The sequence below is a fragment of the Ambystoma mexicanum genome, chromosome 3q (genome assembly GCF_040938575.1).
Source record: "Ambystoma mexicanum isolate Mex_15411 chromosome 3q, UKY_AmexF1_1, whole genome shotgun sequence".
In the NCBI taxonomy this organism is placed as follows: Eukaryota; Metazoa; Chordata; class Amphibia; order Caudata; family Ambystomatidae; genus Ambystoma; species Ambystoma mexicanum.
In genome coordinates, this window is record NC_090926.1 from 465,317,484 (window position 1) to 465,333,089 (window position 15,606).

General features: G+C 46.1%; 1 protein-coding gene across 1 annotated transcript in view; it reads right to left on the bottom strand.

Moving 5' to 3' along the window:
* The window catches only part of IK (IK cytokine), a 433,474-nt gene that overhangs the window by 131,897 nt on the left and 285,971 nt on the right, over positions 1-15,606 (bottom strand). The window contains exon 16 of the mRNA XM_069654229.1: positions 8,902-8,959. Within this exon, the coding sequence (XP_069510330.1) occupies positions 8,902-8,959 (58 nt within the window). The remainder of the gene's footprint in view (positions 1-8,901; positions 8,960-15,606) is intronic.

Consider the following 15,606-nt stretch of genomic DNA (forward strand, 5'->3'; position numbering starts at 1 on the left):
TCGACATCTTAGACTTGCAGTCCCGCCAAATCTTGAAGCCAGACCGCAGAGTCGGAGGGGTCGAAGAAGAAGACATATTCACGATGAATACACAAGGCGCGCCGAGTCTTTGAAGCAAACACGTCTGCGGAAAAAATGGAACTGAGGCTACGGGCGCTGTGCGTCCTATTTATAACATCCGGTGACGTCGCTCTTGAGGAAGGCTTTCGAGGGACATTGATCCGACGCACAACGCCCTCTGCCGAAAAAGTTTTCGAAGTACACAGCTGTGGACATTACATGTCAAAGATGAGGAATACGTTGTAGGACACAATCCATTCAAAATTATGTTTTAGAGGTCTACAATCACAGGTGTTCAAATAAACATTTATTCAACAGTCAGTTATAAAACATTCACTAGAAGGAGGCAGTTAATATTATACACATATACTTCAGTACTGTACTCTAAGTTTCTGAGGCATTCAGACTACTTTGAAGGAGGAGCAAAATGGCATTCATAATACTTTGAAGGAGGAGCAAAAAGGAATAGGTTCAGAACATAAAAGGATTACAATTATTCTTAGACAGTGCAGATACTTTGAGTTCACCAGAAGAGTCAATTCAATTCAATAGGCTAGGCCAAAGTCAATGGGCTAAAGTCTTGCATAGGATAAAAGGGTTCTGGTAAGTAAACAGTAAAGTCTCTGTAGAAGTTCTCAGAAGTAGTTTGTAAAAAGAAGAATTCTATGTTGGGTCACAAGCTGATTAGGCCTGTGAGTTGCAAAAGTTTCACACACTTTCACAGTCAGAGGTAAGTTCTCTCGGTCGGGTTTTCACAGTACCTTACAATGAAGAAAGTTCCTGCAGATCTCGCTGTTCCTGAGCCTCAGTCGTGGGGACAAGCGGGAGGACTTCGCGGGACTCCTGCACAGCACTGGGACTGGTCGAAAAGCTGGCACTTGGCAAATCTTCAATTCCGGTAGCTGTAGTAAAGTACACAAATGGTGTCCCTCTCCCTGGTTATTCGGTTTCGTGCAGCACTCTGAGGAAAATACAACTCAAAAGGAGAAGTCGTCCTTGAAAGGCTTCTCTGTCGAGATGAACTTGGCGATTCGGACCTGCAGCAGGGTTTCACCGGACAAACCCACGGTCCAGGAGTTGCAGCAGCTGTCCTCTTCCAGCTCGTCTTCCGTTCTTTCGTTCCAGTGGTTGACTGCCTTCCAAGCGAAGAGACTCGCCTTTAATTGAGTTCTCTCCCATTCATTCCAGCCTAGCTGTCACTCACCCAGCAGGGGGTATGTCCTTGCCGGACAGTCAGCCAGACAATCACACCAGAGTGCATATGGGTCTCCTAGGAGAGTAAGCACAGGGAGTTCGGGCACCTCCCTTACTTCCTGCCCACCCAAGACACTCGGGTGCCAGAGGCGGTCTTCAGTCCTGAAGCCTGCCAAAGGCAAAGGAACAAAGTGACCAAACCTGGTTTGGCGCACAGAGACAAACTTTAGAAGGACCTTTCCAAAAAGAAATGGTGAAAAAACAAGATCGGACCGGTTTAAACAAAGGGGGCTCAGACGCCATCTTGAAAAACCTGGCTGCCGCGATTTAACGCTACCTTTGTTCGTGGTCGGGAAAAATCATGGTAGTTCGTTGCAAAACCACTGCCATCAGGCAGCCATTTCGGGACCAAAGGGTAGCATTTGACTGCTACATGAGTATTTAGACACACGGGATACTAAGTAACCCCTCCAGCACTCTATTGTAAGATAGGGTGTGCTGGGTCTAGGAATTTAAAAGACTAAGTGAAGTCAATTTCACTGTACTGTCCTGGGAAACAGTAGTTGATCCCAGAGAAGGTATTTAATCCTTGGGAAAGCCTGAAAAGGCTTCCCTGCGTCACTGCACTGAAGGTGCTGTGTAACACAAATAAACAAGGATGATGCCTATGGAGTTGGTTAGACTCCATCTACAAAGAAAACACAAGGGTAAACACACATCAAAATACATGAGAGAGTGGGGAAAAAGGCTCACACTCTCTCCAGGTAAAACAATCAAGTCCTCAAAATCCAGCAAAGTTGCTGGGGGTCTCTAAGGTGAAGGGAATTGACACATTTTCGAGAATTCTCCCTACCATTTAGGAGTGTGTCCATTTCAATACTGGAATAAGTCAATTGAACACAAATCTTCCCGATCCATTGATTGAGCAAGCCTACTTAGGGCTTTCCTACAATGGAGTTAAGAATGTGATAAGTTGTGGCTGATGTCTCCAGTTACATTTTCTGCATCATAGCCACAGATTTCCAAAGAACTGATGCAAACATTAACTGCAGCCCAATGGTGTATTCTCCATTGTGTATGGGGAAGGCAACCTGGCGAATTAAGTGGGTAGAGATATGCATTCTCCTAGGAAAACTAAGAAATTAACCCCCCCTACTCTCCCTGCTGTGAGCGTGAGGCCTGGTGCGGCCATCCGAGGCCTTCTGAGAAGTTTGTGGAAACGAGTTGAAGCAGTCGTCGATGAAAGCAGTCCTCGAAACCATTGCTGAAGGACTTGCAGGGGAACAGCTAACAAAGGACAGTAAGAGTATGCTAGAAGTACATTTTTATATGTAATGGCAATAGCCAGAAGGAACTACGCTTTGAGTGACTGACAATGATGGCGGAAAAAAACAATCTGAGGGACCTCGGCGCATGTAGCACCATGGGTACAATAGACGTCACACTAAGGATAGTATTACGAGCACGCCCGTCGACGTCCCTTTTTCGAGTTTTGAAAACAACTGTAATACTCTGCAGCTTCCACTAGATGTCGGCCTATGCATAGCATGTGAGCTAAGCAGATTCCACAAGCCTCAGAAATATATATATATATATATATATATATATATATATATATATATATATATATCATAGTCAAATCCACAATAGAACCACTGTCTCTTCTCATAACCTCAGATCTGAGCAAGGTTTTTTTCTTCACAGTTCAAAAGAAATAAGGAATTCCTGGTTTGGCACAAAGTTCCAACACAGTTCCTGAGGACTTAAACTTGATAACAAAAAGGGTCTGTTGTCTCAATAGTGTACCAAAAGAAATAGTATTGTCCAACTCATCCTGGAGTAAGCACAAGTTTTACATTTGTCTTCTTCAAAACAATCACAAATATTTTGTCAGGATGATTTGCCACAACTTTAATTTCTGAATAAAATCCAACTCCTCCACAGCAGTCTTTGTCCAAGTTGTCTTTGTTAGCACTGGTTAGGCAAGATTGTATGCAGTACCCTTAGGGTGCACTACAACAACCCTGACCTTCTGGCAATAGAAACCCAACCTTTGGTATAAGTCTGCACTACACAGGTTGGTAGCGTGTCGAACAGCCAGGCTTATCTCAATAGGGGTCAATGTGAGCTGTAGGGGAGTTACACAGAGTCACGACGACATCTAGTGGAAGCTGCAGAGTCACAACGACAAGTATTCAAATTAACACGTACACACAAGGTTTCTTGAATAAACAATTATTTATTTATCAGACCGAATAAGTCTTTTTCAGAAGGGAGTAATGTAACAACACACAAATATATTTCAAAACACACACTCTTAAGTTTCTAAATCGGTGAGTACACTTTTGGGATGGCCCACAAACACAACCTACACCCTCAGGTGACTTCAATAGTTAGGGTGCTGGGGACATTAATATATCACTGTTGCATTTAGAATATTCTTAGGAATAGGTCAAAGGAAAAGGTTATTTAGAACAAATAAGAGATCACAAATATTCTTAAGCAGGCAAAGTACTTTTGGATCCCCTAAGCAGAGTCATTCAGTGGAAAAGGCTAGGCCAAAGTCAATGGGAAAAAGTCTATATGGACTGAAGCACTTCTGGTAGGTAAGTAAGAAAAGTCTTTGCACAATGTTTTAGAAGTCTTTGAAGAAAAAGAAGAATCAATGTAAGGCCACACGCTGTTAGACTTGTGAGTAGTAGAAGATGCAAGCAACTCTACAATAAGAGTTAAGTTCTCTCAGACTTTACAGTACCTTTAGATTGAAGAAAAGTGCAGCAATTACTTCTGTTCCTGTGCAGCTCTGCAGATCTCACTGTTCCTGGGCCTCAGTCGTGGGGACAAGAGGGAGGACTTCTGGATACTCCTCCACTGCAATGGGACAGTCACCGCTCGCAACCGGCAATCTTCAAACAAGTGGCACTTCAGTGTTTCAGCTCCTCGCACCTACCGAAAATAGCAATACTGCGGTTCCTGGTTGTCGAGATGGACTTTTTGTATCTGGGGTCCCACACTCTGTTGAGGGGGCACAGGATCGGTCCGTCCTGCTTCCCAGGAGTCTTGGCCAGCTTAAAAGCAACGCACACAATCTGTAGTTTTTGGTTTCCAGCAGCAACTCTGTGGAAATTCAACCAGCTCTGAGTGGATGTCCAAATGGCTTATTTTGGAGTGGATTGGTCCCACCAACTCAAAGGGAGAAGTCGTCCTTGCAGGGGCTTCTCTGTCGATACGAATTTGGAGTTTCTGCACAGCAGCAGGGCTTCACCAGGCAAACCAATGGTCCAGGAGTTGCAGCAGGCGTCCTCTTCAGGTTCTTCTATCTGGATTCCTTCGTCCAGTGGTCGACTCTGCCTTCCAAGCCAAAAGCCTTGCCTTATATTCAGGATTCTCCCATTAATTCCAGCCTAGCTGTCAGTCACCCAACAGGGTGGCTGTCCTTGCCGGACAGTCAGCCGGCCAATCACTATAGAGTGCATTCCTGTCTCCTAGGAGACTAAGCACAGGGAGTTTCGGGCACCTCCCTCACTTCCTGCCCCGGCCAGACACCCTGGAGCCAGAGGCAGGCTTCACTCGTGAATCCCACCAAAGGCAAAGCTAACAAAGGGACCAAACCTGGTTTGGCGCACAGAGTTAAATCTCAAGAAGGACCTTTCCAAGAAGAAATGGCAAAAAAAGACCAGGATGGTACCCTTCGGTACTTTACTGCAGCTGTAAATGCACACCACGGTAGTTAAAAGTAAACCACTGTCAACAGCCATTCATCGAGGAAAGGGTAACAAAAATGTTACATGAGAAGCTAGACAAAGGGGATATTAAGTAACCCCTCCAGCACCCTATTGTAAGATGGTGTGTGCTGGGTCTAGAAAGTTACAAATGTAAGTAAAGTGAAAATGTAAAAGATGATGCCTATGGAGTTTGTCAGACTCCATAACCAAAAAGAAACAAGAGTTCAAAATCACATTAAAATACATGAGAGTCGGGGGATGGGGTGGGGGGGTGTCTCAGTCTCTCCAGGTTAATAAAATCTGGCAAGGTTTCTGGGGGTCTCTAAGGTAGAGGGAATTAGCACATTTCTGAGAATTCTCCCTAACATAACCACAGTTCAGCACTTTCCTTTCATCAATTACGTCCAGGCTTGTACCCATGTCAGGACTTGTACATCAACAATTTACCATACAGGTTGTAAAAAAAAAAATAAAAAAAATTAAAAAAAATTTACCATACAGGTGTACCCTCCTGCCCATTCAATACTTCACAAAAGAACAATGTGTGCTTCTGTGGTAACTTCCAACTTAGAACAACAACTTCAAAAGGTTTTGTTAACATCACAACTTTGAACCATTTTTGGGGAAACAGGGAATCACATTAGTTCTCTTTATGACTCCTATGCTGCTCTTCCTGTGGATAATCCTCTCCAAAAGTACACCCTGTTGGCCACCTTTCTTTTCACCTCTATACGAACAACCAAATAATGACCGGGATATGGTCTTACTCTAATTCTGTATTATTTTTAGCAATGTGTGTTTATATCATACGATGGTCTGTATTTCACAACACATGAACAGCAAGTCTTATAGCCTTTGAGGTTCCCAATATTCCCCCCCTTGCCCTGAGCAATGGCTGTTATATTTGGATTGCTGAGTTTCTAAATACTCTTGGCTTGGGTGTTGCTTGCTGGGTTGTGTCTGTACCAAAGCTTCCCCACAGGATTTTTGGGCCTTTCACCAGTGCAACGTTTGCTGTTTCCGACTAGTTTGGTATTCTAAATCAGTATTATTGCTTCTTTCACTCGCACGCAAGTGAAACTGCCTGCCGTTAACACACGGACAGCATCGGTGCACTCCGGAGTCTTTTACAAGTTGTGAACTCACCGGGTAAGTCGATCGCTCATGCTCTGCTTGGTCTTCTTTGCTGTTGGGTCATTGGGATTGGGCGAACAGCCACTTCTCTGGTCCACCTCAGCTCACGCCACTGGTAAATGGAGCTTTCCCAGCTCTGGAGAGGCTCAGGTGCAACCCAGCCATTTGAAGCCTTTAAAGAGGGCATACTTATCTGGCCACTTCTGATTCCTGCTGGCCGACCTCTGCACAACGAGCCTTCAATGGGCAAGCATCCTTTGCTCACGCTTCCCACTTCGAGACCTCTGGAACATGGATAACTTGAGGCAAAGACCCGCTCAGGACCCGTCACCAGTTTGGCTTCACAGTGGCCCCAGTGTCTATCGCCTCCAGCTACACTTTAGTCTACAAACGTGGCCCGCACAGCTTTCTCCTCTCCTGCTGCTGCTCTTCTGCCTGCACCTGAGGGTGCTTTTTAAGTATCTCAGTCTCCCTCAGGTGTAGGTCATTTACAAGAATTAGCTGACCACTCCTACAGCAGTATTGCTCTGCATCCATCCTCCTTGTCCCAGCACTGAGGGAATTACGGGACTTGAAGTCCCTGTCAACAAAGTTAGTTTTCTTAACCTTTTCCACTTTACAATAAGCCATTAAGAGATTAGGGTTTTGGGGAAATTAAACAAGGGGTATTCCCCTTCCTTTGGACCTGTTCCCCTCCACACCCCAATGTGATCCTCTCGCCGAACACCACCCCCAGGGTCGGGATGAGGAAGCGTTTGCCTTCCCCTGGCCACATGAGAAGAGTCCCAGGCCAAGATTCTGAGATATATCACTACTGATTCATCACATTATGCAAATGTATTTATTGTACTGTGAACCAGCTCATACCTTTTGGCGGATTGCCTTGACTGTGGTGATCATTCTACCACAGAGAGTCAGAAACACAAAGAGAACATCCCGTAAGCCAAGTCAATTGGTATGCCTGGACAAAGTCAATTGGTATGCCTGGCCCATGGAAATTGAGACTGTTAAGGTAATTTTCTTAGGCTCAGGAGAACTCACATAACTCTCTTAAAACAGGAGATCGGGAAGACACATGGATTACTCGCTCTCCTGAACACCACCATAGATCAGAAGTGAAACACATTCTCCCAGTAAAACCTTGCATCACCTTCAAAACAATGTGCATAACGCACAGGGCAATCAGCGGACAAGGAGCAGAATTCCTACAAAAGGAAATAACAGTCTACAAACCAACGAGACCCCTCCGATCAAGCAACAAAATCCACCTGGAACTCAAACCATACTATAAGAAAAAACTTGGAGGCACCTCCTTCTACCACTTAGCCGCAAAAACCTGGAACAACATCCCAAAAGAAATAAACACTGAAGATCACCTAAAATTCAGGAAATCACTAAAAACCTGGCTCTTCAACACCACAGACTAAATCTGGAAACCGAAACTGGAAAAAAGATGACTAATCCGGAAAGGACACGGACATCCCCGACCCGAGAGGGTAGCTCCCACGGCACCTGGACGGGTGACACCGGATAGACTGGAACACAGGCGGCACGCACGAAGACTGAGCCAACACCCCCAGACAATCCCACCAACACTTTCGCCCGTCCCTTAGTTACCGCCAGGTACCACAGTGGTGTGGAATTGTCGAGATATTGGAAATCATCACTCTACCTGAGAGGTTGACATTGGCAGGTGCACTGGCCACAGGAGTATGAAGGGAGGATAAGGGGAGCTATGAGAGAGCATGTTAGAGGTGGGTGCCAGAGGAGTAAGGAACCTTGTATGCCAGTCGGACCCAGATCAGGACAGAGCCGCACCAGGGGAGACTGCGCAAGCTGAGCGCCTGAATTCAGCATAGAGACACAAACTAACCAACCCTACTAACAATTTCCCTTTCTGCATACACCTCTCAAACTGCAAACCAAACACAACCAAAATCTACAGCACAACAAACCACACAAACTTCACTACATTGCAACAACAAAACAAAAACACGCATAGTCTTGCACAACATTACACGACGACTACCGGCCGCAAACACCCCAGGCCCAGCCAACGGACCCACCGGGCTGAGGCCGCCAACAGCACATCACTGCTCTCTTGCACTTTTCCTGCCTCCTCCCACTAACTCAACCTCCCCTCCTCTTTCAGAGCCGCCAGAGCGCCAGGGGACCACTACGGTGGTGATAGTGCGCGGTGGGAGATGATGTAAATACTAGGCCTGCCTGCCACGACTATTCACTTTAACCACAGCAGGCATGCATGTCACTCTGGCAGGCAGGCAGACAAAGGGGTATTTTTATATCCTGCTCAAAAGCATAGATTAGTAATTAGACTGGCACATCACATTAACAAACTAGAGCTAGCGGGTGTTGGAGAAGTGCCATAGGGACCAGACCCCCCTCCCGCTCTCTTACAAGGACTACTCGCATAAATCACGCAGACTAGTAGAAGATGGTCAACAGTGACACGATCATGTCAATACATGTCAAAAATGCACTTTATAAAGCCCATATAACATACCATCTGCTAGTCAACCGTAGGAAACAAATGCACTTCCATTGGTTGGTCTTAATTAACCAAGACAGTTTACTGAAAAGGTAAATGGTCTGTAATACTATGGTTATTGTAATAAAAATGTATGTTGCCCTAATCTACATGTCCCACAGAATCTGAATTCACATATGGCAGTCAATCTCATTATTTTGCTCTTCTTAATTTGAAACACATTTCCAATATCTGAATATGACAGTGTGGGGAACCATGCATCCTTAAAGGCAATCATACCTGGTCCATTTTGCTGTAATCCACCTCTTCATCACTGTCCACTGCCATATCATCCATTCTGAGAAGGAACAGAAGTATGTAAAGCATCAGAATTGTTTGTAAAATCTTTAAGAAAATATTTAGGTCATGCTTACAATTGCTAACTGTCTTCATACTAAATCAGTTATGCTGGTTTAAGCACCTTACAGGGTCTCAGATATAAATAATGAACTTGTAGGGAGTTTTACAAATGTCCACCAATAGTAGGACTGGTGAAGACTTGCACTCGGGACACAGGGCTCCAACTCTTAGTATAGGCCTGAACCACACATGTTTTGTTGGTAGCAATGGCTGAGCAGCCAGGCTTGTGTTGGGTAAGCATTGATGTAGTAACACTGTGTGAGACTACACAACACTTATCTGCTTGGTATTCGGTAACCCACCTTTTGTTATAGGTCTGTACTACACAGGTTGGTAGTGTGACCGAGCATCCAGGCCTACCTCAAGAGTGGTAAATATGAGCTGTTGAACTGTAGCAATGAAATTTGCAAAGTAACACCTACACTCAAGGTTTCAGTTATAAATATTTATCATTAATTTTTAAATAAGCATTCTTTAAAAACGGCAGGATAGTCAAACCTCAAATATACTTTAAAATACTTTTCCAGAATCAGCACAAGTTAATGGTTCTCAGGGCATGTGAGCATACTGAAATATTCCAATTAAGTCTATACAAGCCTTTCCCAGCAACAACAGTCTAACAACAAGTTACAACCTATGAGGGACAGAAATATCAAAGTCAATCGACTAGAAGAGTCTCCAGGGAGCAGTGTTAGGGAGAATTCTCATGTCTGTGCTAATTCCCTTCAACCTTAGAGACCCCCAGCTCTTTTGCTGGACTTTAGGACTTTTTAATTTTAACTCTGGAGTGAGTGAGCCCTTTTTCTCCCTCTCTCAGGTGTCTTGACCTGAATTGGATTATGTGTTCCCACTGTTTTTGGAGTCTGACAAACTCCATAGGCATCTACTTTTTGTATGGTAACACACAGCATCTTGAAAGCCTTGTCACAAAGAAATCCTTTAGCTTTCTCAGAAAGTTTAAATACCTTTTCTTGTGTGAACTACTGTTCCCAAGAATACTAAAGTGAAATTGACTTTAGTTACCTTTTCTCTTTGAAGGTCCAGCACACACCATCTGACGTGGAGTGCTGTGGGGTTACTTAGTAGCCCCTTATGCTACATTCTCATCTAACATTTTATATGTTACCCTTAGTACTTTAAATGACTGATGGCAGCGGTTTAATTTTCCTACCAGCGTGCTTTCCTATCGCAGGCTGAATCCTCAGCTGCAATATAGCACCCATGGGTGACCATTTTATCAAAATGACACTGGTCGTCTTTTTTCACCATTTTCTGGTTGTGAGGTCTTTCTCGGGTTTTACTCTGCGTGCCAAGCCAGGTTTGAGCCCTTTGTTCATTTTGCCTTTGGCGAGCTTCAGTACCGAAACCCGCCTCTGGCTCCAGTGTGTCTGGAAGGGCAGGAAGCGAGGGCGGTGCCCAAATCTCCCCTGTCCTTTGTCTCTAGGAATCCCTGATTGCACCCAGCCCTAAGTGGCTGGCTGGCTGCCCTTTCAGGACAGCAACCCTGCTGTTTGAGCGACAGCTTAGCCATGGGAGAAACCTGCTTAAAAGGTGAGGGTTTTGGGACTAGAGTCAGAGTTGACCACTGGGAGAAACACTCAACCAAGAAACCGTGAACAAAGCTTGCTGCATCCTCCTGCACCTTTGAATTGCCCGGTGAAGCCCTGCTGCTGTGCTGAAACTTTTTTTATGATCGACAAGAGATGCTCCGGAAGGGACGGCTTCTTCCCTTAGGTTAGTGGGACCAACTAATCCAAGACGAACTCCACTTGACCATCTTCCCCCGACTGGCTGTACTTCTTTGCTGCTGCAGGAACCGAGTGCCAGGGGTCGAGAAATCCGTAGTCGAGTGCAACGTCTGAAATCTGGTCAGAAGCTCCAGGAGTCACCAAAGTACCCTTCAGAAGCTGGACGACCAGAGCTTGAGTCACCTCACCAGAGTGCAGGACTCATGGAGTTAAAGATGCCCAACTGGTATCCAGTATCCGCCGTGGAGCTGTTTACAGAGACGTGAAACTGCGGAGGTAAGCAATCCCTTGTGCATGCTCTACTTAAGAAACCCTCTGCCGACCCCTCCATTCCGGCAAACTACTGCCCTATCTCCATCACCCTTTTCCTGGGCAAACTCCTGGAGAAGCTGGCTATCTCTCAGCTCACCCTCCACACTGAAACTGCTGGTTGCTTCCACGACCATCAGTCTGGCTTTAGAGCATCCAGGAGGCACGGAAACTGCTCTTCTGAACACCTGTGAAGACCTGCTCTCAAATCTCGACACTAACACTTCCTCTCTGTCCTCATTCTTCTTGTCCTCTGCTTTGGCACATAAACCACAATATCCTGATTGTACATCTACATGACACCCTAGGAATCACAGGTCAGGCTCTGGCGGTGGTTAACCTCCTTCTTTTCCGACCGCTCATACCCAGGTGGAACTTGGGTCCTTTCTCTGTACTATCACTCTTTCAACCTGTGCGTTCCTCAGGGTTCTAACCTATCCCCCTGGTTCTTTAATGTCTACATGGATGTCTTTGCATGTGTGATTGCCACTTTCATCTCTAACTTCGGTGTTATGAGTATGAGACACAACTCTCCTTCAGGCTACCCTCAGACACCTCCTCTACCTCACTTATATCCGACTGTCTGTCCACAATTCAGTCATGGTGTGCTGCCGACGACCTCTGCCTCAACACCAGTAAGACTGAGATCGTTCACATTGGGACTCCTGCTCCCACTTTCCCACTCTCACTCTGGCCAGCCTCCCTTGGCCCTGCGCCCGCACCCACCTTTGAGGCAAAAAACCTGGGGGTCATCTTCAACTCCACTCTCTCCTTCTCCACTCACATTTCGGACATCTCTAAAAAGTCTAACTTCCAGCTACACCTCCTCAGAGGTACTCTTCATTTTCTCACCTTCCCCAAGGAGCTCACTGTCTTCAGAGCCCTGGTTCTCTCAAGGCTGGACTACTGCAACAGCCTCTTTCTCAACGTCCCTGCCTCTGCTCTGTGCCCTCTGCAAGTCATGCAGAACAGAACCGCAAGACTTATCCTTGGCCTCAAGCCGAGGGACCGCATCTCTCTGGCGCCGAAATCCCTCCACTGCCTCCCCGTGGCTGCAAGGATCAAGTTCAAGACCCTGTGCATTGTCCACAAGGCTTTCTGGGGCCTGGGACCCAATTATCTGCAACGTTGCTTACCTAAATACTGTCCTTCCGGAGCCCTCTGCTCATCTACCTCTAACCTTCCACGAGTGAGCCGGTTCTCCAGGCAGAGATTCAGAGGGAGATCCTTATCCTCTGCAAGGGCCTCCCTCAGGAATAGCCTCCGTGCCACACTCCGTCTTGAGCCTGATCTCCTTATGTTCTGGAAACTCCTTAAGACATTCATCTTCTCCTCTTCCTTCTCTCTCCCCCTCTCTACCCTGCTAACCTTTCTCTCTGCTCTATCCCCCTCTCCCTCCTTTTCGGCGCAGCCTGCTGACTGGCCGCCTGGTTGTTAGGGAGAATTCTCTGTTTAGGCTGAATTTCCCTACCTAGTGAGTCCCCCAGCAGCTTTGCTGGATTTCTGGGGTTTAATTTTTTTCTCCTGCCAAGAGTGAGACTCTTTTACCCTCACTCTTGGACATGTTGAAGTGTGTTTTCTTGGTTAAACCTTGTGTTGAATGGGCTATGGGGTCTTTTACTCCATAGGGCCTCATGTATTTTTGTGATGTGGGTCACACAGCACCCTCTGTGCCGTGACCCAGGGGTGTCCTAGGGACTCCCCAACATAGACTCCATACCCTGGGACTGACTACTGTCTCTCAGGGCATGTAAAGTCACCAAAGACTTTGCTAGTCTTGAATCCTGAACAGAACCAGTACAAACCATCATATTGTGGACGTACTGGCTGGGGCAATTCGATTGCCCCAGGGTCTGTTAGTCGAGGGGGCACGTCTCCGTCCCCCCTGATCGAGTTTTGGCTGGTGGCAGTGGAAACTACTTTTTATATTCGACCGCGAATATTTCCCTATGGGATTTCCCATTGTTTTAGGCTAACACATTTAATTATTTATTTACGGTAGCCTTAAACATACCACCGGGTTATATATTTATTTTTATAACTCCGGTTGGGACTTTTTGCCAAAACTTGATTCTAAAATGGCGTTGGTGTTCGCCTCTGTAACTCTGACCCAAAGTGGAGCCCTTTGTTCCACTTTTGGCGGGCTTCTCCACAGAAGCCCTCCAAAGTGGTGCCACTCTGTCTGGGGTACTTAGGAGGGGTGGAGGGGGATTTAGGCACCCTGGACTGAGTTACCTTGGTAACTCAAGTCGCACTCCGTCCTGATTGGCCCAAGTGGTGAGCCGCCCGGCTCACCACTTAGCATGGTTGAGTGACAGCTAGGCTGGGTGAATGGGGGTTTGCTGCATAAAAGCAGGGCTTTGGGGACTGGGACTTCAGAAGTCGCCACAGGACCAAGAATCCGACGAGGGAAGAGCTGAGCCGACCTGCTTCGACGACACCACCCGGTGGAGCCCTGCTGAACCGTCTCACCACTTTTTTTTCCCGACGACCGAGGAGAACTCTTAACGGAGTGGCTCCTTCCCTTGACTGGTGGGGACAACCAGTTTTCGCCTTCTTTCCGTTCTTTGAGGTATCTCGTGGCCGCCTTGCCTGTGCCAAGCACCCCGGCAACCGGAATACCCCACTTTACCCCCATACCGCGAAAGTCGGCACCAACCCTTTAACCGGAGGACTCCGCGGCTGGTTTCTTCCCGGGCAGTGCAACGACCCTCTTCTTCTGCTCTTCAGCGAGAACTTCTTCTCCCCTGACCGACGTCGAGCCCTGCTGCCACTGCCTGGAACAACTGCCACCGCTGGAGGATCCTTTCCGCTTAAGGTACTGTGTTCTGCCTGGCTTCCCTTGCTACCGACTGTACGGGGTAGATTTAGTCCCCGGCTTTCGAACCTGGGAGTGCCTGGGACACTTTGGCTAAACTTTCTGAGCCACTCTAACCTCTTTTTGACTCTTTGCAAGACTTTGAATCTCTAACTAACAGTGTGATCTTGGGCACATTTTCGCTCCGGCTACTCTAAGAGTGGGCCCTGCCTAGTGACTTTTGCTCACCTGTGACTTTATTCTTCTGTAAGCCTATTGCAAGTGTTCTGGACCTTAGAGTGGTGTGTTTAACCTATTTCTGCTTTTTCTCTCCCTTTCTTGGAAACTACTAGAGTGTCATCTAACGTTAAGCACTCACCTCTGTTTTAATTAAGTGGTGTTTTACCTAGAGTTGTCTAGATAGGAGAAAGGATTGAATCTACTTTCATTATAACTGTGTTGAAGTACTTTTACTATATTTTTGCTAGAGTGTTTTTAACTTATGTGTATTTTAAATAAATAACTATATACTTTTGAAACCAAGCTCTGGTCAGTGTTTGCTTGTGCTATTGTGTTTTGGTACATATTGTGTATACTTTACATACTGCCTAACTCTTCTTGAGAGAAGTCTGACTGCTCAGCCACAGCTACCAGGTAAATCTGGGTGGTACAGACTGCTACCAAAGGGGTTTACTGCTCTACCTGTAGTCTTAAATCTTTTGCAGTGTTCCCCAAGGGAACTGCACAGGTTTCTGCCTAACACTGGTGTACAGCGGTGGGATTTGTATTGAGTATACATTTTATTGTGCTTTAGATACCTTAGTGCAACTAACCACAAAGCTTAGCACTGAAAAAGTAAAACCTCTAACATGTCAGTTATAGAAAGCTATAGTCAAGAGTCCCTTGCAGCCAAAACTGCTGATTGTTTAAGAGTGCTCTGTAAACATAAGGATCTCCTGACTAAGGGCAAGAAAATGGAGCTGATTGAAAGATTGTTAGCTAACCAAAGTCTGGGTGATGGTTCAGAGGAACCTACCACTCCAGCAACTGTAGATGACAGTGTTGAAATTAACATGGAGCAAAATGTTGATGATTCTGAGGAAGAGTCAGAAGAGGAGGGTGAGGCTGTTGTAACTGTCCCCCCTAGGCCTCTGCCTGCTCTACCTGCTGTGCCTACTGGACCTTTACCAGGTCCCACATTTAGTCCTCAGTACTTTGAACTGGAGAAAATGAAGCTAGAATTGGAGTATAAGAAACTTAATGCTCAAACTGACAAAGAACTAAGGCTAAGGGAAATGGAGCTCAAGTATGACTTAGAAATGAAGAAATTATCTGTTGAGAATGTTTCTCTCTCTGGCTCCTCTAGAAGTTCCAGTCCTAAAAGACCCCGGATGCCTAAAGAATTGGTTGGTATGTATGAGCCTAAGTTGGATGTGTTGGATTGGTTGTCTCTGTTTGAATATAATCATGGGCTCCAGAACATCACAGGAAATGACTTACTCACCTGGTTGTTCTCTAGGCTTCCCCCTGTTGCAACTGATGTGGTAATGGAGATGGGGGAGGAGGATAGGAAGGACTATGAATGTGTGAAACTAGCTTTGATAGCTAGGTTTGGGAAGACCCCTTCCCAGTATCTTAAGAGGTTTAGGAGCCTCAAAAAGCATGATGGTACCCCTTGGGCTACCTGGGTGAATGAATGTTTGAAAAACTTAGAGGGATGGATTAAGGGTT